General features: G+C 38.7%; 1 protein-coding gene across 2 annotated transcripts in view; it reads left to right on the top strand.

Moving 5' to 3' along the window:
• The window catches only part of UGGT1 (UDP-glucose glycoprotein glucosyltransferase 1), a 112,463-nt gene extending 87,192 nt beyond the window's left edge, over nucleotides 1–25,271 (top strand). For both annotated transcript variants that reach the window (XM_045479344.1, XM_045479345.1), the window contains 10 exons: nucleotides 570–654; nucleotides 1,735–1,823; nucleotides 2,351–2,455; nucleotides 3,681–3,765; nucleotides 4,944–5,126; nucleotides 6,188–6,348; nucleotides 7,578–7,692; nucleotides 17,908–18,024; nucleotides 18,508–18,673; nucleotides 20,861–25,271. In XM_045479344.1, coding sequence (XP_045335300.1) covers nucleotides 570–654; nucleotides 1,735–1,823; nucleotides 2,351–2,455; nucleotides 3,681–3,765; nucleotides 4,944–5,126; nucleotides 6,188–6,348; nucleotides 7,578–7,692; nucleotides 17,908–18,024; nucleotides 18,508–18,673; nucleotides 20,861–20,886 — 1,132 coding nt within the window. In that variant the 3' untranslated portion in view covers nucleotides 20,887–25,271. The remainder of the gene's footprint in view (nucleotides 1–569; nucleotides 655–1,734; nucleotides 1,824–2,350; nucleotides 2,456–3,680; nucleotides 3,766–4,943; nucleotides 5,127–6,187; nucleotides 6,349–7,577; nucleotides 7,693–17,907; nucleotides 18,025–18,507; nucleotides 18,674–20,860) is intronic.
• Nucleotides 25,272–25,730: the final 459 nt, after the last annotated feature.

Here is a 25,730-nt window from a genome sequence, read left to right as displayed (position 1 = left end):
CTGAAAATAGCGTTTTATAGTTCTTCCTCTAGAGTATGGGCCCCAGATGGAATTACAGGGCCTAGACTTGGCTGATTGTGTATCTCCAGGCAGAAGGATAGAGTAGACAACTTTACAGAACTCTGAAGTAGAGCCATGCTTTGTCACCTGTCCACGAAAGAGTAGAAGTGATGTGTTTCCAGTGATGGTTCAGTGGCTCATGTCCCTGGGCACTCCTTTATTGCTGGTGGTGAGCATGGCTCAGACTTAGTAAATACAGGTGTTAAGTGCGCCAGCACTGGGAGCCTCTCACTCTCTGAAAGGTAATTTAAAGGGGAGACCCAAGAAGAAAGTCTGGGCTATGACGGATTGGAATGTTCAATGTTTGAAGGATAGAGATTCTGACAAGTGCTTCTGTGTAGTTTGAAGAGACTTGCTACAGTTTGCGGGAAAATAATTTGTTCTGGAAAACTCCTTTATGATAAAGATGATGGACAAATATGGCATTTTGATATCAGACTCCTTACTGCATTTCAAGAATTGTGACTTATAACATCTGCCTTACTCTTTCCCTTTGTTTTCTCTCGAAGCCATGATGGCACAGATTCTCCTCCCGATGCTGATGAAGTTGTTGTCGTCCTCAACAACTTCAAGAGCAAAATTATTAAAGTGAAGGTGAGCTTGGAAATACTAAGGCAGCGACTTTTATAGTGGGTAAAAGTAGCAGTATTCTGGCATTCAGTAGCTCTCATTTAGAAGTAGATGGATTTAACTGATAATAATGCTATCACTGTGATCATTGTCTTACAGCTTCTATGCGTATCAAATCATCACATTGTATGCCTGAAGTTTACACAATATTATGTGTCAGTTGTCTCTCAGTAAAGCTGGTGGGGAAGAAAAGAAACTGGTCTAAGGCTTTAATTCACCTTTGGGATTTTACTGTAGGGTTTATAAGAATGCTTCTTTACGTGTGAAACGTCTTTCGTAAATATACATTTGTGGCTTTCTTCAACTGAGAGATTGCACCTTTTGAGTAATCTCAGTGAGCGATACAAGCCTCAGATATTCTGGTGTTTACATAGCCACAATTCACATTATTGCTGACTGTTCTCAGAAAACTGGGAAGAATGACAGTGAAAATTTCAACAACGGTAATTGGTAGCCCTATTTCATTTCTTTTCATGTCTCAGAATTTTAAAGTTCTTAGTGCCTTAAATTCAAGTAAAAGGTATTACAGAATAAACAATCATTACGCACAGTAAAATCTAAAGCAGACCACACACAGAAGAGTAGAAAACTGCTCCCTGTGCTGGTGAGAAGATTCAACCCATCTTTATCCTGGTGAATCCTGAAAACAGGCTGTGGCGCGAAGTGACTCTGTCCTGACGGGTAGCTCTCCTTGTGGGCTGCACTCTCCCTGGAACAGCTGTCAGCTGGGTGGATGATGCTGCTAGTTTTGCTCAGACTCTGTTTCCTATACAGTTGAATTTGAGGTTCTTTGACCATTTTTCAGACTACAGTTATTACTGAATTAGAAGAGGTTTCTGGCTCATCACCTGAGGTGTTAATGTGGTATGTGAAAGATCATTCTGTTGAACTGGTCTAGACTGTAGGTGGGCCGTGCCTGCCTGTGGCACAGCTTTCTTTCGCCAGAATATGGGCACCACATTGAGTTATGGGGCCTAGACTTGGCTGTAGGAAGTAGGGGCTTCATCCCCTACTGTTCATGGTACCCCTCACATACGGTTGCAGGTTCAGAAGAAGGCAGACATGGTGAACGAAGACCTGCTGAGTGACGGAACTAATGAAAATGAATCTGGATTTTGGGACTCCTTCAAATGGTAAATTGGCATGATTAAAAAAAAAAAGTAATATTTTAAAGGAAAAGTATAAGCTCCATCCCTCCCTTCTTTTGAGTGTAAGAATCCCATGTGGACCTTTCAGAGTCTGTACTCTGCAGCAAATCTTGCACTTCCACTTAGAGTAGATGGGTGTTTCCCACAATGAATGAAGGAGGTTAATGTCCCCCACGGGGTAGTTACTTCTTGACTCTTACTGCATGGTGCCTGTCCTTCAGAGAGCTTAGTTTACTTTCCATTGAGTGGATTGCATTCTGTGGAGTAGCCTGTGTTCAGTTTGTTTCTGAAGCTACGTGGGGCCTTGCAGGCAGCATCCTTTTCGTTATCCTGTGGTGGCTTGGCTCCCTTGTGCCCTCCCAGGGCGCCATTGATGCTTCGCCACCTCCCCTTGCATCACCCTCTAGGGAAGGAATAGGATGGGAAACATGGTCTCTGTAGCTCTCCCCTTAAAGAGCTGTGTGTCTATACTAGCAGTTCAAGTGTTCTTGTTTTTACCTTTATTGTTACAGGGGCTTTACAGGAGGACAGAAGACTGAGGAAGTGAAACAGGATAAAGATGACATAATTAATATTTTCTCCGTGGCATCCGGCCATCTCTATGAAAGATTTCTTCGGTTAGTCATGTTGATTATTTCAGTACATTATGAATGAGTTTGTCACAGTGTTCTTATTTAGAGAGTAAGAGAGTAAATGTTTCATGGCATTCTATCTATTATGCTTCTGTATATGTGAAGCACTCTGAGGACTGTGAATACAGAATTGTATTTGTTTTGATCTGCCAATCTCATAAAGTCCAGCTGTATCTTAAATGTATATGTGTGGATATTACAAGGCTATAAACCTTTAATACCACTGCGCACACATTATAAATAATGGTGTTTAATTGGCCACCAAGCATTGCTTAACCCAGAAACTAGGAAGTTAGCACAGAGAGTTGAAGTGGAACAGGGCTGTGGACCTGTTGCCTACAGATTCATAGGGGTGTAGAGCCAGGAGTGATCTTAGTTCTCAAAGAACACCTCTGTTATACAGACAGATTCAGAGGGTGAAGGGACTTGCCTGAGGTCACACAGCCAGAGCCAAGGAGAGGCCACAGCCATGTGCTGGTTGACACAGCGGCTGCTGGGGGAAGGCTTGGCTGGGAATATGCTCCTTTGCTTGAGAGTGACTTTCCTAATGCCAGGTTCGTTTTGCTTTTAATTTTCCATGACAAATCTAGTATGGCAAATAATTAAACTGTAATTTTACTCAGGTTCAACCTTCTATTTCCAAGAAATAATAACTGACCTAAAATAGTAATGTCAAATGTTAGTAATAACTCAATTTAATTAAATTCCTTGATTCAGTGTGTTTTTGTCGTAGGGAAATCCTGACGCTGTAGCCACTTGCCATCCCCTGACCTCTTCCTGCTCTCCTCCCTAGCAGTGTCTCCAGGATAGGCCGTGGGGGGCAGTGCAGCCACACACAGCTGCTGCGGCTTTCCAGTTTTCTTTTCATAGTCATGTAGTCTGTTAGCTACAACCTCCGTTATTCGTTTGTAGCATAATTAATACGGCAGTTCATGAAGCAGAGTATTTAAAGATGTAACATGATTAAAACATCTGCCTTTGTCAGTTAGGTATATTTTTGTAGGTGAGAAATACCCTTTCTTTTCCATTCACTGATAATTTTATAATGAGTGCAGTTTTTCATTTTCCATTACTAAGGGTCTCTTTTTTAAAGCCATCAGCTCTGCTGTGAAAAACATTCAGCGGTCTTATGATCAGCTCTGCTCAATTTTGTTGAGATTAAAAAGCATTGGAAAATTAATATTGATTATTATTTGCTTTTGTTTGACAGTATAATGATGCTGTCAGTACTGAAGAATACCAGGACTCCTGTGAAATTCTGGTTCTTGAAGAATTATCTGTCCCCCACATTTAAGGTTTGTTCTCAGGGGAGAGGAAAGGAGACATTAAGGAGATATGATGGTATAATATACTTCTTACTGCTTCTCTGTTATTTGTGTAACTTAAAAATCTTTCCTTTCTTGGGTTTCTGTAGCTCAGCTGCATACTTCGTGTTGATTAGTCTTCTAGCCTGGACTATTTAGGGGGAACAGTCATCATAAAACCAAACATAAAATTATTGTGACCTAAGGAGAATCTGTATCTTTGTATTTTTTTTTTTTTTTTTATTTTTAAAAAAATTTTTAGAGAGTGAGAGAGTGCAAGCAGGAGAGAGGGGCTGTGGGAGGAAGGGAGAGGGAGAGAATCTTAAGCAGGCTCTACGGTCAGTGTGGAGCCCAACGTGATGCTCAGTCCTGCAACCCTGGGATCCGTGAGCTGACACACAACCAGCTGAGCCACCCAGGTGCCCCTTGAATCTTTTGTTTTGATGAAATAATGTTGTCTTCCTCTGAGCATGTATATTCTAATTTAATTAGAAAGCATAGTGCTGGTTTCCAGTGGGGAGGATTATTCATTGTCTCATGGACAACAGTGATCTCTGGAAGTGTTGTTTCATCTGTGCACCATGGAAAACAGACTTGGGAAGTTTTCTGCTTTATTTATTAGTTAGTATTTGTCATCTAAATTTGACTTGTTTGTGTCTTTTGTTGTTGTGGTTCTATAGATGTTACTAAACAACTTTTATTTTATTCAGTAATTCACTTCTGGTCCCCTGAAGGTACTTGTATTTAGGATCTAAAAACTTAAAAACAAATTTGTTCAGAATATTTGGATCTGCCGTGTCATTCCCTGGGTTAGGCCCAGGTCTGAGAAAGCCTTTGAGTCAAGCTCAAAAAATGTTTTACTGTAAATTAAGTTCATTTCCATAAAACACACACACACACACACACACACACACACAAACCTAAAAGCCTTCATTGAAAGATTTGTCATTTCATGTGATAATTAGAAGTCCTAAAGAAATGGGGGGTTTGACAAGTTTATATGTATTCTTTTAGTCACAGGTGAGTCACGGTCAGATTTCTGTATTCAACTGCCATTATGGTAAATATGTTTTACTTGTGCTGTCATCATGGTGACTGACTTCCATTAGAGAGCCGATTTTCTTCATCTGAGTAAATGGTTGTCTGTTGTTCCCTATGTGCCAAAATAGGAGTTCATACCTTATATGGCAAATGAGTACAACTTCCAGTATGAGCTTGTTCAATACAAATGGCCCCGGTGGCTTCATCAGCAGACTGAGAAACAGCGCATCATTTGGGGTTACAAGATCCTCTTCTTGGACGTGCTGTTCCCACTGATTGTTGACAAATTCCTGTTTGTGGATGCTGATCAGGTAAGCTCTTAGAAGCCAGGTTTAAACAGTTTGTATTAAAGCCGTTAGACTTCCTTCTCCTTTTTAAATGATTTTACTTTTCTGGATACAGAAAAATACATGCCTCTGTGACATTATTTAAAATATTTGAAAAGGTACACCCAGGTGTGATCACTTTTACAGTTTGCATTTGAGGTATCTCCTTTTAATCTTTTTTTCTATGCCTCTATACATCATACATGCAGTCTTGTGTCTTAATTCATTTAACACACAGACTAAAAACTGGAAGATTGAGGTTTAACAGTGCTTGCTATCGTCTCCAATTATTTACCCAAAAGCTAGGAGTTATCAGCATGGGTAAGACAGAGGAAGTTCTACCAGATAAATGCCTAGCTTTGATAGTTTGCAGCTCTTCAGATACTCTTCCTCCTGTCAAGATTTGACTTAAAACAAACACACTGTGATTTTAGAGCATACACACTCAAAAAGTGTTACTATAGTTCTCCTTTACAATCTTCCCCTTTTCCCTGAGCCGGCTGAAACCTGAGGTGATCATTTGAATGGAAATGATAGAATGTGTGCAAAGGTCATGCGGCCAGAAACTTCATCCACCTTTTTGGGATTCCCTGCCTCCTTCAGCTCACTGTGTCACAACCAGCTTGACCTGAAGCATGTTTTCTGGGTTCTCATATAAGCACACTTACCTTTGTTGAGCACTTGCTCTGTGTCAGTTATCATTCCGCATGTGTTCATATGTTAATTCATGTAATCCTGTGAGGTCTCCATTTTACAGATGGGGAAACTCCATCACAGAAGCTAAGCAGTGTAAATTTGTTTTACTGCCACCTTTTCAAATACTTAGAATACTGTGTGCCAACCACTATGCAAAGTGTCTTACATGTTAGTGAAGGCAGCCCACTAATCAGTGAAGGAATCTGGGCTTAGCCTGGGTCTGCTGCTGGAGCCTGTGCCGGTAACCTCATAGCTGCCCTGTGTAATGTCTCAGTGAGACAATCTGTGTTTTAAGGAAACTGCTGTCTGCATGGCTGTTTAACAAATGACTTGTGATTTTTTTTCTCCAGATTGTCCGAACAGATCTGAAAGAGTTAAGAGATTTCAATTTGGATGGCGCTCCTTATGGCTATACTCCCTTTTGTGATAGCCGAAAAGAAATGGATGGATACAGATTCTGGAAATCAGGGTACTGGGCCAGTCATTTGGCTGGGCGAAAGTATCATATCAGGTACTGAAAAAGGAGTACTCTCCAAAGCTGTTTGATTTTCTTTTCTCAAAAAATTAATTTTACATATTTGAAATTATGAATAGGTAATATGTTATTAATGTGGCTCAAAAATAAAAATTATAAAAAATATACTGTAAAAAGTCCTCCCGATCCTGTCTGTTTTCTACCCAGTTCCTACTCCTATAACAGATAACATCATCTATTAATTTACTGCAGTATGTCCTTCCAGAGTTTCTTGATTCTTTTTTTTTTTTTAATTTTTTTTTTAATATTTGTTTATCTTGAGAGAAAGAGTGCATAAGTAGGGGAGATGCAGAGATAGAGGGAGAGAGAGAATCCCAGGCAGGCTCGAACTCATGAACCATGAGGTCATGACCTGAGCTGAAATCAAGAATCAGATGTTCAACCAACTGAGCCACTCAGATGCCCTTAGAGTTTCTTGATTCTTACATCTTTTTTTTTTTTTTTTTTTTACACAAAATATACCATCATATTTTCAGTTTTGTGCCTTTTTTTTTTTTTTTTACTATAGTAGATCTTCTATCAATGTGTTGAGAGACCTTTCTTAACATCTGCATTTTATTGCAGTATATGTAGGTTATTTGTGGTCTTTTGCTGTGACATACAGTGTTGCAGTGAATAAATACATCATTTGGTATATTTCAAATATATCTGTAGGAAAAATTCCTAGAAGTAGAACTCCTAGGTCAGACTGTGTACCATTGCATTATCTGTTCTTGGCAGAATGTGGTTTGGAAGATCTGGAAGGTCTGGGATGTGTAGGAAGCAGCATTTACAGAGAATAAAAGTTGGGGTTTGGGGATTTCTTTATCATTAGTTATGTCCTTGTTCCAGAAGATCCATAACAATGTGGATGTTTTTTTTTCCCAGCAACATCTAAAACATTATCAGGCTATTTTTGGCTGATGGTCAGCTTTTATTATCTAATCTGCTGACGTTTGGTAGAAGTTTTCTATTGTCAGAGACTTAAGGCAGCTAAATAAGGAAGGCAATTAAGAAAGAGTGAGAAAGTGCGCTTATGGCAGAGTATGTGTTTTGCAATAATTTCCTGCCATCTTTGAAGAAGCACATGGTGACCCTGAGCTCCACTGGAGGCCACAGCTTACCTTTTCACAGAGAGGGCAGAATGTTTACCTGGTGACCATTACTCAGTGGGGTTATTCTTTGTCATAATCCATGGTTATAACAAGTAGTTCTTCTCTATCCAGTGCACTATATGTCGTGGATCTAAAGAAGTTTAGGAAAATAGCTGCTGGTGACAGACTCAGGGGACAGTACCAAGGTCTGAGTCAGGATCCTAACAGCCTTTCAAATCTTGATCAAGTAAGTGGCTATTTTTTTGGTGAACACTTGCAGTGATGGGTATGCAATATTATGTCAGAAATTGAATTTATTATTTTCCTCTCAGTTTTCTCCTCTGTTGGAACAATGTTTTGTTTCTTCATGGACAGGAGTGTGTGTGTGTGTGTGTGTGTGTGTGTGTGTGTGTGTGTGTGTGTGACATTTTTGTCCTCAACAGAATGCATAGTAGTGAAAAAATGTCGTAGGCCTAATGATGTTGGTTTGGAAGGGAGATGGAAAGGAGGATGCTGCCTCCTCAAACCATTACCATGTTGTTTAATTTTGCACCTAAGATAACCAGATAAATGTGTTTTCCTGCTTGCTAGGGGAAATTTGTTTCTCTTTAGAGACTAACTAGCAAGGATTCACAGTGTATTGTTTCACAATTTCCCTCTTTTCTGTTGGAAACCATGGTGTTTTTTTAAGAAGTTTATCTGAATCGATTTTTTAATGCTCAACATTTTTCAGAAGTAAGCTTTTAGTTTGTTGTGGATACCTACTTTCACATATTTTGTTTTGCTAAAGTCTGCATTAAACATTTTAAAACTTTCATTGTGATATTTAGCACCCATAAAAGAAAACATACAAAACAAAACTATACCAATATATACATATTCACATGCACCAGTGAATTACCACAGATCTAATGCCCATATATGACCATCCAGTTCAACAAGTAGAACATTACTAAAATCCTGCAGCTACCATTCTTAATAAAAGTATCCAGCATCCTGACCTTTGTGGTAATCACCCCATGCTTTTCTATATAGATTTACTACTTTAACGTGTATCCTTAATACTGTGGTTTAGTGTTGCCTGTTTTGTTTTTTTTTCTCCCTACCTCAGTTGTATCTTAAAAGATAAACTCTTTTAAGTCTGATTTCTTTTGCTCAACATTATGTTTGTGTGATCCATCCCTGTTGGTGTGTGTAGAGGTACTGTGTTTTTTTTATTCTACATTTGGGTTGTTTTCCATTTTTGTCTTCCGTGGATAATGCTGCTGTGATCATTCATGCACCTGTGTTGCTGCACATGTACACATATTTCAGTTGTGTGTTCAGCTACATGTGTATTTGCTGGGTTACCAGATTTGTATATTTATCTTTACTAGATGATCCCAGACAATTTTCCAAAGTAGTTCTAACTAATATACCCATCAGCTGTGTAAGGATTCCTGGTGCTCCATGTTTTGACCAGTACTTATTGTCAGTCTGTTAATTTGGTACATGTGAACTGCCATCCCTTGTGGCTTTCATTTGGAGAGTTTATCACATTTATATCTAATATAAAATTATTAGTTAAGTAGGATTAACATCTGCCATTTTAATTCCCTTGTTTCTCCTATATATTGTTGACTTACTTTCTCAGTGGTTGTCCTGATGATTATCATTAACACTTATTTATGACAGTTTAGTTTGGGTTAATAATAACTTAATAGTATACAAAAACCTTGTTCCTATGGAGCTGTGGTTCCCCTCCTCCCCTGCCTACTTTCATTATCATACAGTTGGCATGTTTATACATTTTATGCCTGTCAACACAGATTTATAATCATTACTGTTTGTAATTATTTTTAAACCGGGGCAGGGGGAAGGAGCTTTAAACCAGAAATACATTGATATTATCTTTTATATTTACCTACTTACCTTTACTGCTTTTTATTTCTTCATGTGGATTTGAGTTACTGTCTAGTGCCCTTTCATTTCAGCCAGAGGACTCACTTTAGTATTTCTGATAGAATGGCTCTGGAGCTACAAACTTCTTAGGTAATATGTAAATTTCTCCTTCATTTTTTTCATGAATAGTTTTGCTTGGATATAAAATTCTTGCTTGACAGTTTTTTTTCTTCTCATATTTTTCTTTGAATATATTGTCTCACAGCCTTTTAGCTTCCATGTTTTGTGATGAGAAATTAGCTGTTAATCTTGAGAATCCCTTATCTGACAAGTCGCCATCTCTAGTCTTTTGGGAGTTTGATTATGATGTTGGGTCTCTTGAGTTTATCCTACTTAGAGTCCATTGAGCTTCTTGAATGTATAGACTAATGTTTTTCACCAAATTTCAGAAGTTCTATTTCTTTAAGTATTATTTCTGCCTCTTTCTCTATCCTCTTGGGACCCCCATTGTGTGCGTTAGTATATTTGATGGTTTCCCACAGTTCTCTGAGGCTGTTTATTTTTCTTCATTGTTCTTTCTGCTCCTGGATAATCTCAAGACTGGATAATCTCAACTGATTTATCTTCACTTGGCCTGGTTATTTTTTCTGCTGCTAAAACCTGTGGTTGAACCTATCTAGTGAATTTTCATTTATTTAAGCTATTGTGTTTTCAACAGATTTTTCTGTTTGGTTCTTTTGTATAATTTGGTTAATTTGTATAATTTGTATAATTAATAATTTTATTAATCGTCTCTAATTTTTTGGAACATCATTCACATACTTGCCTTTAGTTCTGTTAGACATGATTTCCTTTGTTCCTATTCGAACACATTTAAGATACCTGATATAAATTCCTTGTGTCTAGGCCTCCACAAGTATAGTTTCTATTGATTGCTTTTTCATCCTATATATGGGTTTTGTATATTTGGTATTTTGCATGTCCCATTTTCATTGAAAACTGAACATTTCAAGTAATGTAGTGTGGCAACTCTGGAAATCCGTTTTCCCCCTTTCCCAGGGTTCGTTGCTGGTGCTTATTGTAGTAGTTGTTTGTTTTTGGACTTCTAAACCAGTTCTGTGAAGTCTGCATATTTGTTACGCCTGCTTAGCTTAGTCGTCAGCTAAAATTGGACAGAGATTTCTTAAGTGTTCAAAACCACAAAGATTTCCAGTCTTTGCCAGAGGCCTCCGGGTGCCTGTTGGGACACATCCTCAACAGTCAGCCAGGCAGTTTACAACTGTACCTTAGTCTGCACTTCTCTGTTGCATAGGGCTTCAAGATCAACAAGAAGTGAGAGTTTATGGCTTCATTAGGGCTTTCTTACTTATGTACGCAACACAGAGCATGCTCAGAGCCTTACACGTACTGTTCTCATGGCCTTTTGTCTTCCCAGGAATCTGTCTTTTCTTTTCACAGCCTTCTATGGTTATCTCATTCTTCAGTATTTCTTGTTAAGATTTTTGTTTAATGTATTCTTTGCTCCATCTCAGACAGCCTCAGAAAGCTTAACACATTTTTCAAGGGCTGCCAAGGAGAAGCTTTTAGCATGGGGTAAGTTCAAGTGAGATTGAGTAGAGACAGGCCTATACAGTACGGTCTTCAAATGATGGCTCTGCTTTTGGAATGAAGTTTGAAAGACCTCCAGCCTTGTTCTCCTTACTCCAGTATGGCAGTGCAGGCTGTTATTTTTTGAGACTAATGGGGAACAGGAGAATGGGAATAGAAGTCCAAATGCCTCAAAGTTCACTGTTCTTATCAACATTCAACCATTTTTTGTTGACTTTTAGGTGCTCCTTGGGTTGCTGCAAGCCTTTGGTTAATTTTCAGAGTTCTGAAAAAAGTTGATTCAATTTTTATCACTTTTTTGGTTGCTTTTATCAAAAGGCAGAGTTTCAGAGCTCCTTACTCTGCCATTTTTGTTGGCATTGCTCCTCATTGTGGTCTTATTTTGCATTTCCATAATTTAATGAAGTTGAGTACCATTTTGTGTATTTATGGTCATTTAGATATTCTCTTGTGATATGCTTATTTAAATACAGTAAAACCTTGGTTTTCAAGCATAATTCATTCCAGAAACATGCTTGTAATGCAAAACACTGGTATATCAAAGCAAATTTCAAGAGCCATTGACTTAGTTGTAATCATGTGACATTCAGCATTGCATATTACTCGTATTGCAAGACATTGCTTGTTTATCAGGCTAAAATTCAGAACACTCACAGAACAAGTTACTCACAATCCAAGGTTTTACTGTGTTTAGATTATTTGAAATTTTTCTTCTTGATTTATGGGCATTCTTTATGTGTACTAATAGTGTAACCTTTGTTGTATATATTGCAAAATTTTCTACTTGAACTCTCTTAATGGTATCTTTTGTTTTCAGGCTGGTCAGTATTTTCTTCTATGGTTAATGCTTTTTGACCCCTATTAAGGTCACAAAGACATTTTTAAAATATGAGCTTTATTTTTTTCGCATTCAAATCTATATTCCAGTAGAAATTTGTTTTATATATGGTGTGAGATAGAGTTCAACTTTCACTTTTTTGTGCATATACAGTTACATCAGTTTGTTGTTCTTGTTTAATGAAATGCACTGCTCTGCAATGCCATCTTTGCCAGATATGAGGTACTCATGTATGCGTGGATCTGTTTCTGGGTCTTCTAGTTTTTGACTCACCTGTTTGTCTATCTTAACATCCTACACAAATCTCAAATACTCTAGTTCTATATATAATAAGTCATGATATCCAGTAAGTCAAATCCTCCCACCTCATTCTTCAAGAGTGTCTTAGAGTACTTTTTTGTCCTTTATTTTCTCATATACATTTTAGAATGAGCTTGTCAAGTTTAGGAGGAAAAAAACATTTACTAGGATTTTATTTTTTATTTATTTATGTCTTAAAAAATTTTTGTTTATTGTGATATTTTGACATTTTTTTAAATGTTTATTTTTGAGAGAGAGAGAGACAGAGTGTGAGTGGGGGAGGGGCAGAAAGAGAGGGAGACACAGAATCTGAAGCAGGCTCCAGGCTCTGAGCTATCAGTGTCAGCACAGAGCCCGACACAGGGCTCGAACTCATGAACTGTGTGAGATCATGACCTGAGCTAAAGTCAGACGCTCAACTGACTGAGCCACCCAAGTGCCCTTAGGATTTTATATTTGGGTTGTGTTTAATTTCTCATTGTTTTCCTCATAGAGATCTTAGATCTTATACATCTCTGTTAAGAGTTATTTTTAAAAATTTTTGTTTACATTTGTTGCTGGTATCTAGAATTGCAGTTGATTTTTGTTCATTGTTGTATTCGGCTACCCTACTAATCTGTATATACTTTTGTATTTTCTGTATATGTAAGCATATCATTTACAAATAATGGCAATTTTACTTTTTCTTTTCTAATTTCACATAATTTTTTTTTATTTTTTATTTTTTTTGCTTTTGCTGTTTACTGGGACTTCCATAATGGTGAACAGAAATGTTGATAGTGGACATTCTTGACTCAAAAGCAAAGTTTTCAGCATTTCACCACTAAGTATGATGTTTATTGTAGATATTTTTTAGATATTGTAGATATTTCCTCTTATTCAGATTAAGGAAGTTCCTTTTATTCCTAGTTTCCTACTTTATTTTTTATTTTACTTTTTATTTGGGGCCTGGACTGGCCCTCCCTGCATGTCCTACTTTGCCCTGCCAACCACTTGGTGGCTCCACAGCCCTGAGACCCCGCCTCTCCTTACGTGCCCCATGCTTCAGGCCCCAGGCCACACCACCAGAAGTCTAGTTTGCTACTTAAAAAAAATCACTTGTGTTAAATTTTTTATGTTTTTGATATCTGCTGAGATGATAGTATTTTCTCTTTTATTCTGTAAGTGTAGTTTAATTATATACCTAAATATAATTTCTGAATTATATAATCCAGCTTGGTCATGATTTATTATTCTTTTTTATATATTTCTGGATTTTTTGTGCTTAGTATTTAAGAATTTTGTATTTATGTTTTTGTGTGACATAATAGCTTGTAATATCTCTGTCAGATTTTGGTGTTGAGGCTATATTGGTTTACTAAAATGAGTTGGGTTTTGTTTGTTTCTTTTTTCATTTACCAGTAATGGTTTTTGTAAGACTGACCTTATTTCTTTCTTAAATGTTTGGTAGAATTCACTAGTGAAGCCTAATAGAAATTTCTTTGTGTTTAAATTATGAGTTCAGTTTCTTTAAGAGTTATGGGACTGTAGGGGTGCCTGGGTGGCTCAGTTGGTTGAGTGTCTGACTTAGGCTCAGGTCATGATCTCCTAGCTCGTGAATTCGAGCCCCATGTCAGGCTCTGTGCTGACAGCTTAGAACCTGGAGCCTGCTTCAGATTCTGTGTCTCCTTCTCTCTCTGCCCCAACCCACTCTCATTCTGTCTCTGTCTCTCTCAAAAATAAATAAACATTAAAAAAAAAATTAAAAAAAAAGAGTTATGGGACTGTTGACATTTTCTATTACTACTTTAATCAATGTTTTTGTTAAGGTGTCGCTAAATTTACTAACATATCATCATGAACTTGTTTATACTACCCTCTCATTTTTTAAAAAAATTTTTAATGTTTATTTTTGAGAGAGAGATAGACACAGAGCATGAGTGGGAGTGGGGGGGGGAGGCGGTAGCAGAGAGGGAGACACAGAGTCTGAAGCAGGCTCCAGGCTCTGAGCTGTCGGCACAGAGCCTGACATGGGACTTGAACTCACCGGCTGCGAGATCATGACCTGAACCACCCAGGTGCCCCGTACTACCCTCTCATTTTTTAAAATTGAGATGTAGGGGCTCCTGAGTGGCTCAGTCAGTTGAGCATCCAAATCAGGGCATGATTTCACAGTTTGTGAGCTCAAGCCCCACATTGGACTCCCCATATTGGACTGACAGCTCAGAGCCTGGAGCTTGCTTTAGATTCTGTGTCTGCCTCTCCCCCACTCATGCTCTGTTCTCTCTCAAAAATAAATTAACATTAAAAAATACTTAAAAAGTAAAATTGAGATATAATTTATATAGCGCAACATGTTCAGATTGTAAGTGCACTGTATAATCAGTTTTGGAAAATGCTTTCATCACTTCAGTTAAAGTCTGCTGGATCTATATTGATGTCTTCTCTCTCTTTCTCTATCTTTTATAATTTTCTGACATTGTTTACTGTGCTTTCTCTTTTTTGCCTTTATCACCTCATTGGGAATTAAAGAAACATCTTTTAGGGGCACCTGGGTGGCTCAGTCAGTTGAGTGTCCAGCTCTTGATTTCAGCTCAGATCATGATCTCACAGTTCTTGAGATCAAGCCCCACATCGGGCTCCATGCTGACTGTACAGAGCCTGCTTAGGATTCTCTCTCTGTCTCTTTCTCTGTGTCTCTCTTTCTCTCTCTGTCCCTCTTCTGCTTGCATGCACGTACTCACTCTTGCTCAAAATGAATATACATTAAAAAAAAAAAGAAACATCTTTTAATGTTTTTCATCCTGTTTCTTTTCTGTTTTATTAATTTGTTCTTTATTGTGCTTACCTTTTACTTTATTTAATTTGTTGATTTTTTTTTCCTAATTTCCTGAGATGTTTAGTTCATAATTTTTAGTCTTTCTAATATATGCATTTGAAATGATCAGATTCTATCTCAGCAAGACTTTGGCTGCATTGCACATGTTTTATATGTAGCATTTTCCTTGTCATTTGGTACAATGTATTTCTAGTTTCCAGTGTGATGTCTTTGACTCGTAAGTAATGTAGAAGTGATTCCAAATACTATACAGGGATTATCTAGTTACATTTTTGCTATTAATTTGTAGCTCAGTGGCTTTATGGTTTGAGGATTTCTTCTGTATGATTTCAGACATTTGAAATTTGTGGAGATTTAGTTTTAGACCCAAATGTCATCAGTTTTGGTAAACATTTCATTTGGTGTTTTGTATTCTATAGATATTAGGTATAGTCCATTTGGTCATATTATGTGTTTTTGTCTGTTTTTCTATTAGTTACTGAGGGAATTGTGTTAAAATATTTTTCTGTATTGTGATATCTTCCTCATCTCTGGTTTTGTCAAATTTTGCTTTATGTGTTTTGAGACTATACCATTAGGTACCTAAAACTTAGAAGCATATATATCCTACAACTGAATTTTTAATGATTTTTGTTGGGGGAACCTTCACCCAATATTAGTACATCTATGCCAGCTTTCCTTTTGGTTATTGTTAAATGGCATATTGTTTTTATCCTTCTATATTCAATTTTTTCTATCCTTATATTTTAGTTCTATTAAAAAATTTTTTTTTAACATTTATTCATTTTTGAGAGACAGAGACAGTGGGGGAGGGGCAGAGAGAGAGGGAGACACAGAATCCAAAGTAGGCTCCAGGCTCTGAACTGTCAGCACAGAGCCCAATGCAGGGCTCGAACCCACGAACCGTGAGATCATGACCTGAGCCGAAGTTACACGCTTAACCAACTAAGCCACCCACGCACCCCAGTTCTATTTCTTATAAATAGGCTTATATCTGTTGGTTTTTACATTTTGTATAAGTCATTTAACTTGAACATTTAGTCCATTTATAGTTAACGTAATCACCAGTAAGACTGGCTTTTCTAGTGTTTCTGCTTATTTTATGTGTTCTGTTTCTTTTTTCTCCTTAGTTTCCTTCAGATGGAGAGTTTTTTATAATTCCATCTTCCCTCTACTAGCTTGAACTATACACTTTTTTTTAAAGATTTTTAAATTTTTAAGTAATCTCTACACCCAGTGTGGGGCTCAAACTCACAACCCAAAGAACAGGAGTCACATGCTCCACTGACTCAGCCAACCAGGAGCCCCTTGAACTATATACTTTTTTGCAGTTCTTTTAATGATTATCCTAGAGGTTACAGTATGCACTCCTGACTTTGCAAAGGCTAATACTAGTTGGTATATTTGCACCTACCACACAGTGCAAAAACATTAGAACAGTGCTTTTCAAACTTCAGCATACATAAAAGATTCACCTGGAGAACTTATTGAAGCGTTAATTCCTAGGTCCCATTCGCATGGGCCAGTTCAGTAGGTGTATGTATGGTTGGGCCTAAGAGCCCACATTCCTAGCAGACTCCTTGCTGCATCTGCATAACCTCAGGTTGAGTAATACTGGCCTTAGAATTCACTGACTCCATTTATCCTTATCCCAGCCTGAATGGCTGTTGCTATGGATTTTAGATATCTCTGTATTTTAAACCCCAGAAGTTCTTCTCCTACAATGGGATTGTTATCTATTTAGATTTGCTCATGTGGTTACCCTGCAATCTTCTCTGCATTTCTGAGCTTCCATATAGGATTATTTCCCTTCTGCCTAAAGAATATCCTTTAATTTTCCTTAGTGTAAGTTGACTAGTAACAACTTTTTTCAGTTTTTGTCATTTACAAGTGTCTTTATCTGTAATATTAGGTATAATTCAGGTAACACAAAATTTATCACTTTAACCATTTTTGAGTGGACAGTTCAGTGGTGTTAAGTGAATTCACAGTGTTGTGCAGCTGTCCATCTCCAGAAGTTTTTCATCATCCCAGACCAAAACTCTGTACCCATTAAATGGCAACTCCACCTTCCTTCCTCCCTCCAGTCCCTGACAACCTCTATTCTATTTTCTGTCTGTATGAACTTACCTATTCTAGGTACTTTTAGAATCATATAATATTTTTCCTTTTTGTGCCTGGCTTATTTTACTTCGTATAATGTTTTCAAGTTTCATCCATGTCATAGCAGCTTTCAGAATTTCCTTCCTGTTAAGCTGAAAGAATTTTCCTGTGTATGTGTGTGTGTGTGTGTGTGTGTGTGTGTGTATACACACACACACACACACACCATATTTTGTATATCCATTCATCTGTTGATGGACATTTGGCTTATTTCCGTCTTTTGACTATTGTGAATAATGCCTCTGTGAACATTGGTGTACAAGTATCTGTTTGAGTACCTGCTTTCTTTTGTGCATATATCCAGAAGTGGAATTTCTGGATCATATTGGTTGTGTCTTAAGATAGTGCAACATTTTATTGTGTCAAACTCAAAAGTTTTCCTGAGAAAAAAGCTTCAAAGCATACAATTGGCTTGAAAACATGTAAGCTTCATCCACTTGGTATCAAGCCTCAGTTGACAAGGTTGATTTGGAGCATCCTTTATGCAAAGTTGTGAAGTATCAAAACCACACTCTATGCTTAGTTAACTTTCAAGAAGCACTAGTATTTTTTCTTAGAATTGCCCTCATGGAGAGAAGTCTAGGTGTAGGTTATTTGTGAGTTTTAAGCTAAAGTTTTTCAGGTGCTTATCATAGGTAGATGTTTTAGAAGTCCTCTAAACTGTAGTTTTACAAAAAATCACAAATAAGTATTTTAGCTTCTCACAGGTTTTTAGTAGACCCTTTCAGTTCTAAAAAATTGTGATTGGTATGTGATATGTAATGAGCAGCCATTACCGCTAATTTGCTCTGAGTTTATTTCAGTTTCCCTCAGAACTTGAGAGTATTGTGTCTTATTTTCTTTTTACCAAACAGGATTTGCCCAATAACATGATCCATCAGGTGCCAATTAAATCACTCCCTCAAGAATGGCTTTGGTGTGAAACGTGGTGTGATGATGCCTCTAAGAAAAGGGCTAAAACAATAGATTTGGTAAGCTGTCTGTGGTTCTTTTCTACATCTTATTCCAGTGTGATTTATGACTAGATCATTATTAACACACAGATTCTTGTTTAGTCTTCTCTGTAGTTGTGCAGTTGGGGGACTGTAGTACATCCTGTAGTAACATCCACAGATCTCTGCTGCGTGCAGCAGGCAGCCAGGTTCTCTGGTGTCTGATGGGGCTGTTTCACTACTTACAATCAGTGAAGTTACTACTTGTCCGTGGATTATCTCTGTGCCTTGTAATTTTATCAAAGGAACTTTCAGTTCCTGCTTTCTACTCATTCTCCACTATTTTGTAGAAGCTTTATGTGACCCACTACCACATTGCTTCTGCTGGTCTCTCATTTGGTTCTTCAGTGTTGTTCTTTTTGTTCAGTTGGGACTGAGAATCCAAGAACAGACACATCTTTGGATTCTGTATAATGTGCCCTGTCTTCAGCTTGGTTGAAGCATGTGATTTGGGTTTTACAGTGTAATAATCCAATGACCAAAGAGCCCAAGCTGGAAGCAGCTGTTCGAATTGTCCCAGAGTGGCAGGACTACGACCAAGAGATCAAGCAGCTACAGACCCGGTTCCAGAGGGAGAAAGAGACAGGAATGCTGGACAAGAAGACAACACAGGAGCCACGCTGGGAAGGTAGGTCCAGCGGTCAGCCTTAGGGAAGTACTTATTTGCATTTCTGATTTGTGTTTGTTGCAAAAACAACAGAATAATGAATAAAAGGAATCTCAGCCCTTCCATCCTGACATCAACCAGTGTATATTTTTACTTTCTTTTTTTAGTTGGCCTTTTAAACGTATGTATTAATACAGTTGCTGCCCCCTTTTCTTTTATCTTTTTGAGAAAAGGTGCATTGAGAATTCTGTTATTTAGGCTCATGAATTTTGTAATATATAAGCTAAGCCTGACATTATTTTGGGGATCTTTTGTCAGATTCCTTGGTTTTTTATTAAATCTGTCCAGGCATTATTAAATGAACATATTTAGGGTCAAGACAAAGTGTATATTGATTTTGGAAAAAAAAGTGTTCTTTCAAAGAAGAATATTGGAGTGGACTTATTTAACTTAGGCTAAGAATAGAAGGGACTAAATCTTCATGTAATATTTTCCCCACTCTTGTGTAAATCTCTAATGGTATACAGTTGACAAAAATCATTAGAATACAATAGTGACCGTTTGTAAACTATTAATAAGCTGAATTCTGGATTTTTAACATTATTCAGCTCAAAACTAATTCTAAGAAGTCAGTTACAGAACATGGATCTTGAATGATTCACCTAATCATCCCGAAGACTGTACTATGTTGTTAAGTATCATAAAATAATAATAATAAAATAAAAATAATAAAAATAATTCAAATTCGCTATTAACACCTGAAGGATTTCTATCGATACGTGGGTAAATAATGTACAATTCTGTTCAAATAAGAGGAAAACACAAATAAATGAAGTTGAGAAAACAGCAGTCACATTAAAGGAATCTGTCGTTAATAAATATTCCCTTGAGGGGCACCTGGGTGGCTCAGTTGGTTAAACGCCCAACTTTGGGCTCAGGTCATGATCTCATGGCTTGTGAGTTCGAGCTCCGCGTTGGGCTCTATGCTGACAGCCTGGAGCCTGCTTCAGATTCTGTGTCTCCCTCTCTCTCTGCCCCTCCCCTGCTCGTGTTCTCTCTCTCTCTCTCTCTCAAAAATAAACATTAAAAAAATATATATATATACACTCCATTGAAAAAATGTGCATATTGATACTGATAATGCTATTTGTTGGGAAGATGATGAGGAAAGTGCTCTGGGTCTACCTTGCCAAAGCTCTGTATATTAGAACAGTCCTTGTTAAAAAGCAGAAACCATTAGCATGTTTATACCCTCAGTAATTCCTTTCTTGAGAATTTACCTTAAAGAAATAAGTTCACATAAGAAAAAAGTAATAAAAATGGAGAAATTTATTATTTATAAACCAAAATTACTTTTTTTAATTATTATTTTTTTTAATGTTTATTTTTGAGAGAGAGAGAGAGTGCTAGTGGGGGAGGGACAGAGAGAGAGGAAGACACAGAATCCAAAGCAGGCTCCAGGCTCTGAGCTGTCAGCATAGGGCCTGATGCGGGCTCAAACCCATGAAACGTGAGATCATGACCTGAGCCGAGTCAGACACTTAACCGACTGAGCCACCCAGGTGCCCCTAAACCAAAATTATTTTTTTAAGTTTATTTTTTTATTTTGAGAGAGAGTGTATGCGTGAGCAAGTGGGGGAGCGGCAGAGAGGGAGAGAGAATCCCAAGCAGGCTCCGTGCCATCAGCACAGAGCCCTACGTGAGGCTCGATCCCATGAACCATGAGATCATGACCTGAGCCAAAGTCAAGAGTCAGATGCTTAACTGACTGAACCACCCAGGCTCCCCAGTAAACCAAAATTATTAAAAACAGTTTAAACATCAAGAATAGAGAGTGGTAAATGAGCTACACTTTTACTTAGGAAAATGTGTTTGTGTGTTATTAAATGAAAAAAGAAGAATCTTGACTAAAAATGTGTATATTTTTACCAGAAGTAAAGATTGTATTTGTGAAACAGTTCTGCTGGAATAGGGATATGCAGGTGGTTTCAGTGTTTTTAAAAACAAAAAGGTCTTTTTTGTTTTGTTTTTGCTTTCAAAATATAATACAAACACTCCACACCAAAGCTTCTAAAAATTTCAAAATAGAGATAAAATGGAGGTGGGGCCACAATTAATAGGTTACAGTACCAGAAGAAATATTCAGTCTGTATTTTTGTCACTTGAGGATAAAACCATTTTATTTTCAATTGTTCTCCTTTTCCATAGGACCTCAGAAACGAGAAGAATTATGATCTTCACAGGAGGACAGGAAATTGCACCATTTGAAAAACACTTTTTGTATTAAATGCTAGTTTTTTCTGATCTGTCTTTACAACTGCTGATAAACTGGCTGGGCAGGCGTGCCACACCTTTTGATTCTGAGCATTTGATTTTGACTTCTACATGCCAGTGGGCTCTGGATCTTTGGAATCAAGGCTCTATTGGATTTGTACCTCAGAGGAAGACAAGTGGCTGATCTTTTGGGACTCTGTAAAGAGCAGTCTTCTAACCAGAAGGGAAAATGGCAGAGGCAACTGGAAGAAAATGAGTCCTGTGGTGCCCACACCAAGAGCGCACACATGCTGCATCACCATGGGAAGCCGACCCGCCAGAGCCGCCATGTTCTTCCTTACCTCAGTTTACTGACAGCGGAGCTCAGTCTGCAGCCCGCGCTGTGGTGGCAGAAGCTTTGTCCGAGGTCCACACACCTTGAGGTTTATGCCAGTGCGTCCTGTGTCCTTGTGTTCTCTTCCCCAGCAGTGGGTTCATTGTTAAATGGAAACCCAACCAACAATCATGTGTCTTTGAGATTGGCTCCAGGCAATTAATTTGGGGACAGGATGGGGTGGGTTGGGATGAGGGTAGGAAACATATCAGGAGTAGGAGGACTTTAGGGTATTTTGGGGGAAGTGAAAAAGACAGAAATTGGCCATTCCCTTTTATAAACCGTCAGTACCACGTGACTAATTTAAAATGAAAACATTATTCTTATTCCCCGCCCAACCCCAGTAAACTTCTTAGGAAATTGTTTTGTAAATAATTTTTCTATTTGTGAAAGTCTTTGCTTTTTCTTCCCACTTTCTTAAAAAAAAAAAAAAGTCTGTTATTGATTTCCTCACTGGATACAGCCATAGTGAGTCCCTCTGGTGATCCATCTTGAGGGGCTCCAGTCTCCCTCGGGAAGGTCATCACATCATCCACCTTCTGCTCCTCTGGGTGGGGGGCAGGGGGTTCTTTCTCAGACCCAGGCAAAGTTGGCTTTGACTTTTCTCTACACAGGACTCCCAGAGCTGAGAAGAGGAGAGATGTTGACTGTAATCCGTGTTCCTCTGTACGTGGTCCTCTATTCCTTTTAGTTCAGTGCTGTGGGCTGCCTCTGATTTGCCGAAATTGCCGGCACACCACTCTTCTGACAGCACATAGTTGCATCTTGAAGCAGCATCAGCCCTGCTCTTAGTGTCTTTACTTCAGTGGCCCAGAATGGCCCTTCTGGAGCGGCCTCTCCTGGTGAGCGGGCAGTGTTGGGAGGCACCCAGAGGGAGTCTTCTGGTGTGTTTTCGGCCTACATGGGCGTGAGGCTCTAGGGCCTTCCCTCTGTCTGCCCAGGCTGCAGGGTACACAAGAGCACTCCTGTGGACTGTGCCTCCTTCCATTGCAAACCATTTTTGTCCCTAATATTTTGCCTGCTTTTTACAAATGTGAGGAGGGGCTGCAAATGATAGCTGAATCCTCACTCTTCTAAGCCAGGGAACATAGGTTTTCAGTCTTTTTTAGAAATCAAAGTCTTATGGCAAATATCAAGTAATTTATTTTTTTCTATAGTCACATAAGCAAAAGTTAGCTTAGGAGTCTCTCAGTCAGTCAGAAGGAGCTTTTATAATTCCATTAAAAGTTGGGAAGAAGGGAGCTCAAATTTTTAGATAAATGGATCCAAGACTGAAAAGGTCCCTCAGAGTCATTGCTGTTGACAAAGGCTGTAGCTTGAGTCCCCCCCTGCCCTGCCGCTCACTGGTCAGAGCAGCTGAAGGGATAGAATCAATGAGAACAAAAAACATTTGTTTAGCCTCATCTTGGATCGAAGAAAAGCTGTCAGAGACCCTTCTGCCACCACCACTTCAGTCTACACCCGTGAACAGAACTGTGTACTTTCTGAGTTGATTTTCTGGGAGATTGAGTGGGAAATACTAAAGTCACTGGGGTGTGCTTTTTAAATGCTGGTTCCCTTGGGACATGGAGCATGCCACCTTTCTCCATGTCTTTCCACCAGGTCTCTTATGCATATTCCATGTGAGGAACGTACAGTGTGAAATCTGTTCTCCGTGTAGTGTGTGTCCTCACTGCTCTTGTCCATCACCACCCTAAGCACAAGTCTTACCAGTAGTTGTTTCTAAGTGTGTAAGACCTCATTTGCTTTTGAAGTGGTGTAGGGCCTGCCTCCTTCTCTTTCACGTGACAACAGCATCTTTCAGGATGAACCTCTAATGTCCTAGGAAATGATAATACCACTAAAATTTGGTCTTGGTCAGCTTTGTCCATTGACTCTACTGTGCGAAAGCAAATTGTGACCCAAAAGATAGAGATTTTTTTTCCCAAGAAGCAAGAATTGATGGCACTGAAATGCTCAAGGTTCTGGAAACTGTTCACAGTGCATTGTTTTTAACCATCATTTTTATGAAACGGGATTTGTTGTCTCTCATCATGCCATAATGGGAAATTTTCTTTATGAATCAGGGCCAGTGTGATGTGAAATAATGTGACATGTCCGAATGACATGCAACATGTGAGTTTTTGTGTTCTATGAACAGTGGTATTTGAGACCAAACCCCATTCACACAGCCTGCTGTTGGAGCTGAGGAGGCATGCCTATGTGTGTTTTACAATTGAACTCAGTACTGACCACACCGAGAATGATGACACATTAGTTTCCCATAAGGATGATAAGGTGTAGAATCTCAAGATGTGGCGTTTCTAACGGAAACATGCAGATGTTTGCCTACCTACTATGTATATATGCCTCGCGATAGGCCCTTGTTTCGTGAACTCAGCTCGTGGGAGAACAAAGATTTTACATATGTTTCAGAAATCGTTTCCAGGAACGGAGCTTAATGAACTCTGCTCTCCTCTAGTCCTCATGCTGTGAACCATGTGGAGGCTGTGCTTGAAGGAACAACTTCTGTCTGGTTGCAGGATGTGGTCCCTGAACGAAGGTCCGGAAGCTGGCGGTGTGAGTGGGGTTTTCAGAAGGGACGGGCCCAGCTAAAAGGAAGGAAATTCCGTTGTCCTTTAGCTGGGAATCATACTTGACTGCCACTGTAATTTGGAACAAGTCAGACACCACCCTCCTAGGATTGAGTAAAATTCTTCTTACCCTACATCTCCCCTGTGAGTAAACTCGGGTACTTGAAAGTAGCCCTTTTCTAAAATTGCCATGAATGAGTCACAAGGGAATTTCTAGTGTGTTTTTCTGATTCCAATGTTAATGCTATGGTGTCAGATTTCATGGAGATGGAAATGTTCTGCTAAATCACCTGGTAAACTGGTAGATCATTTGGTAAATGGAAAGTTTTTCTTGGCAACAACAAATGGAAGGTGCATTGTGCACAAAATAATTTAAGTATATATTCAACTGTTGTATAATTTTAATAATTTTTTAAGTATTTGATTTTATGGGGACATTTTTGTGGGATGATTAGAGTTAAATATAGCTGTCATGTGTCTAGTTTGGTGGGATAACATTTTTTACTTAAATTCATGTTTTCCCTGTCTTGATGTAGTGGGGGAAGATCTTAATCACAACTTTGGTAATTGCCTGATTGAATTCAAGCAAATTTGACTTCATTAACTCAGGTTGTAATTAATATTTCAGACTATCTGGAGGATACCAATTTCTCTTTCATTTGCTATTTGATCTCTTGATCTAATTCAGAAATGACACTTGTGGATAGTAGTGAGTCAGTGCACTAAGTAGATGGTCTCTCCCCTTCAGGGTGCCATTGAGTGCTGACAGTTTATAAAATGAAACCACAAAATCAGCTTCAAGCAGCGTCATGCTCCCCAAAAGTAGCATGTTAAGCTTAAACTCCCTGATACTGATTTTGCAAGCAAGAGGCTGTCTCCTGAATCTTAAATTACCTAGCAACATAGAGGCCAAATGTGGAAGATTTAAGAAGAAACAAGTTGGGGTATGAGCTAAGGCCTTCATCCCACCTGTAATTTATGCATTGCCTTACTCGCCATTATTTAGATGTCCAGAGAAGTGGGCATAATTCCTCGTCAGAGTAAAAGTAGCAAAATTCAAGGCAAATGATTTGGGAAAAAGATTATCAAGCACCATGTTTTCCAACCAATTATCCTTGATGATAATGAGGTAAACATAGAAAAAATGAAAAATACTAGAATTTTTAAAGGAAAGTATGTATTTAGAAAACCTTCTTTATAACTATTCTGTTTTACTGTAATCCTGCTCGTTAAATGCAACATAGGTGCAGGTGCTGCCCCTTGCTTGGGAACAAGTACCAGGGCCCTAGGTGTCTGCAGAGCCCTCTGCACCCGAAGTGAGTGGAGAATGAATTTCCTGGTACTGTAATGAAAATAAGGTCTGCTCAACACAATAAACTTTTACTTGTCTTCTTTAAAACTGTCTGGTTGGTCATTCGGCTTTTATGTTTAGGAAAGACATATCATTAGAGCTCAAAATCCCACCCTTTCATCTGACAGAAGAAGCAAGCCTGCAGGAAGGAGAGCTTTACCTGCACATTTGGTCTGGTGATGGAGCTGGGTCCAGTTCCACCAATTCTCACAATAGCACCCATGCCTCTTGAAGGTTGCCAGCCTTGGAGAACTGCCACAGGCAGGATCTTGTAGGCAAGCTGCCCCGGGGGAGCTCACCATAATGGGCAGGGTGGCAGAGTTTGAACATTTTGCAGATTCTCTAAACTATTCTGGGGCCAGACTTGAAGATATGGTTCCTGACATTCAGATGCTCATTGGACACTGCCAGCCAGTGTATGGAGTGCTCCTGCTGAGGTGGAGGTCAGGGAGGGGGACTTGGTGCCTGTGAGAAGGCAGCAGAGGGCCCCTCAGGTGGAAGAGAGGA

The sequence above is a fragment of the Leopardus geoffroyi genome, chromosome C1 (genome assembly GCF_018350155.1).
Source record: "Leopardus geoffroyi isolate Oge1 chromosome C1, O.geoffroyi_Oge1_pat1.0, whole genome shotgun sequence".
In the NCBI taxonomy this organism is placed as follows: domain Eukaryota; kingdom Metazoa; phylum Chordata; class Mammalia; order Carnivora; family Felidae; genus Leopardus; species Leopardus geoffroyi.
The sequence above is the reverse complement of the archived record's forward strand: the minus strand, read 5'-3'. Positions and strand labels throughout refer to the sequence as shown.